Below are 3,115 nucleotides of genomic sequence, written 5' to 3' on the forward strand. Positions count from 1 at the left end.
GCAATGGTAAGGAATAAAATGCCTAAGCAATGGTAAGGAATAAAATGCCTATGCAATGGTAAGGAATAAAATTCCTAAGCAATGGTAAGGAATAAAAGCCTCCTGAAGATGAGAGGAAGCTAGTGAGACACCTGGTGATTAACAAGTGATCCTAGATTCAATCATGCAGCAAGAGATGGAAATTAATAGAAAGATGACGTTAAAAATCAGTGGGAGTCTACGGTATGCAGGTTCATTGAGGTATTTGAAAAATGTTTCAATTCTGGTTTCTACCATTTTACTGTGAATAGAGTAAAATTCTATTCACATTACAATTTGGAAAGTCTTTCATAGGAACTCTAAAATAGTTCAGTATTCCTGCATATCTATGGACTCAAAACCAAGGTAGTTTTAAAGGGAAGCAACTAACTTTTAAGACAGACATAAAGGTCTCTAGGGCAATTAAAAACATTCAATGCACAAGTTACAAGTATAGAACATTTTGGTTCATGTTATGTTTAATAATTTTTGTTTGTCCTTCCCCTCCTCTCTCTAACAACCTCTCTAATGAATCATTCTTGCTCTCTCTCAAATCCATGGCTTGTTTTTCTTTAATTTTGCTACACACACACACACACACACACACACACTCCTAAATCTACAAACACAATCGACTTTGCTTTTATAATGTCACTTGGATGTATATGATTTCAGAACTGATCACCTGGTATTGGATAAGCAACTGAGCAGTTCTTGCATGGGGAAGACCATTTACCCCAATCTCACTCTGTAGTTGCCCATATTGCTTTGTTTAGGGTTCAGACCCCAGGAGATTTTCCCTTCAATGTTACTTATTGTTGTATTTCTTCCCACCTTGTTTAGGCAAGGAAGTTGTTGCAAATTTGTAGCCTCCCTGTCATTTCTAGGAGCCTCAATGTTACTCCAGACTCCCTGATTTTTCTGACTCATAAATTTTCTCACCCCCTTTTTATATTTCTATGATGCTCCCTGAGCTTGAGGTACAGGAGTTATGTTGTGTATGTATCAGCTAGGGTTGGATACCAGAAAATCACTTGTTATTTGGGATTTGATTCATTGTTTCTTTTTTTGTAGCGATCTCAGTCTGTTGCAAAGTAAAGTTTCTAGGATGAGGGATGAGAACTGCACTACTCTGTGGTATAAAGATAAATATTTAAAATGCAGTTAAGAATGTTGCTGGTTAGCCTGGCGATGGTGGCGCACGCCTTTAATCCCAGCACTCGGGAGGCAGAGGCAGGCGGATCTCTGTGAGTTCGAGACCAGCCTGGTCTACAAAGCTAGTTCCAGGACAGGCTCCAAAGCCACAGAGAAACCCTGTCTCGAAAAACCAAAGAAGAAAAAAAAAAAGAATGTTGCTGGTTTAGTAAACTGTCAATAGTTGGGTCTCCTCCAACATCCTCAGCCTCATTAGCCTCAGGTAGTTGGGGAGGTTCCCAGTATAGTTATGCATGCCACTATTGCTACCTTAGGTCCCTATCACTGAGTTGAGTTCTTCTAACTGACATGGAACATTTTCCTGTTTTGTCATTTCTTGCAAACATAAGAGTGCTGTGTAAATGGCCTCAGAAATCAACATGCCAGGCCCAGTGTGCCTCATCGAGAACTCTGATCAGCAGTTGGCAGCCAACCAGGAAGCACTGGACATCCTGTCTGCTATCAAGCAGCCTGTAGTGGTGGTAGCTATTGTTGGCCTTTACCGTACAGGAAAATCCTACCTGATGAACAAACTGGCTGGAAAGCAGCAAGGTGAGTGACATCCTCCCGCTCCCTCCCACTCCCACTGTCAGCATTCAGCAAGCAGCGGGGAGGAGAAACAGTCAGAGACCTGGGTGATGTGGGATGGTTTGTGTCCATCAGTGGGCTTGCTCTTTTCTGAGCTAGTCTTCTCACTGGCTCCTCCCACACTCCATTAGTTCCTCATTTAAAGGTACAAGAGTGTTTTAATAGAAGAAATAATGCATTCATAGAGAAAGTCAACTTGCTTTATCATGAATCATAAACTATTTATTAGGATGTTCATTCCTAAAGCAAGAGTCCAGTGATGTCTAAAGTAGGAATGAATGACTGATCCAGCAATGGATGTTCTCCCCTTCTTTTTTCTAGGCTTATATTTAAAAGCAATACTTGTACCTGAATGGCCTCCTGCAAATTGTAAATATGTTAATACCAATGAGATTTTACGAACCATGTGGTATTTATCCCCTCATCTCATCTCACTCTACAGGCTTCTCTCTGCGTTCTACAGGCCAGTCTCACCCCAAGGGGATCTGGATGTGGTGTGTGCCTCATCCCCAGAAGGCAGACCACACCCTAGTTCTGCTGGATACTGAGGGTCTGGAAGATTTAGATAAGGTACATTATACTCTTTCATATTCTATTCATGTTACATCAGTAGCTCACCTTGTATCCTTCACTCTCAATCTTTCATTCATGTTTCTGCTAAATCTAATTTGAATATTGAACTCATATTGAATATGAGTTGAATATCATTCTTCAACTCACCTGACATAGGATCTATGAGTAGACACTAAAGTCTACTGGTTAGCAGAAAGGCAATTTTTATAATAATAATGAACATTTTTGTAATTTTTCTTTTACATCATCACATAATGCTTTGGTGAGATGTTTAAAAGTGTCTATAAATTCACTATACAATTTCTGAACATCCTGATTCTTAACTGTAAGCCTGTGAAAATACTAAGAATTATAATTCCTACACAGCATTATCAGTGAGAGAAAAACAAGGTTTAGGCAATGCTCTATTTCTGTAAACAGACATCATGTACAGGATTACTATTATTATTTTTTAAAGGCATTTAACTATGGGCTTGCTTACATTTTCTGAGACTTAGTCCATTATCACCATGTCAGGGAACAAGACAGCAGTAATGGCAAACATGGTACTAGAACAGTACCTGAGGTAGCTGAGAGCTATATCTTGATCCCTAGGCAGCAGGGAAAGAGAAAGAGACAGAGACAGAAAGAGACAAACAGAGAGAGACAGAGACAGAGACAGAGACAGAAAGAGAGAAACAGAGAGAGAGAGAGAGACAGAGAGAGAGAGAGAGACAGAGACAGAGACAGAAAGAGAGAAACA

The 3,115-nt window shown here is 39.9% G+C and overlaps 1 protein-coding gene across 1 annotated transcript in view; it reads left to right on the top strand.

The window, feature by feature from the left end:
- The first annotated feature begins 1,560 nt into the window (after positions 1-1,560).
- The window catches only part of LOC101983266 (guanylate-binding protein 1-like), a 14,482-nt gene continuing 12,927 nt past the window's right edge, over positions 1,561-3,115 (top strand). The window contains exons 1-2 of the mRNA XM_026784136.1: positions 1,561-1,764; positions 2,243-2,370. Coding sequence (XP_026639937.1) covers positions 1,575-1,764; positions 2,243-2,370 — 318 coding nt within the window. The 5' untranslated portion in view covers positions 1,561-1,574. The remainder of the gene's footprint in view (positions 1,765-2,242; positions 2,371-3,115) is intronic.

The sequence above is a fragment of the Microtus ochrogaster genome, chromosome 21 (assembly GCF_000317375.1).
Source record: "Microtus ochrogaster isolate Prairie Vole_2 chromosome 21, MicOch1.0, whole genome shotgun sequence".
In the NCBI taxonomy this organism is placed as follows: domain Eukaryota; kingdom Metazoa; phylum Chordata; class Mammalia; order Rodentia; family Cricetidae; genus Microtus; species Microtus ochrogaster.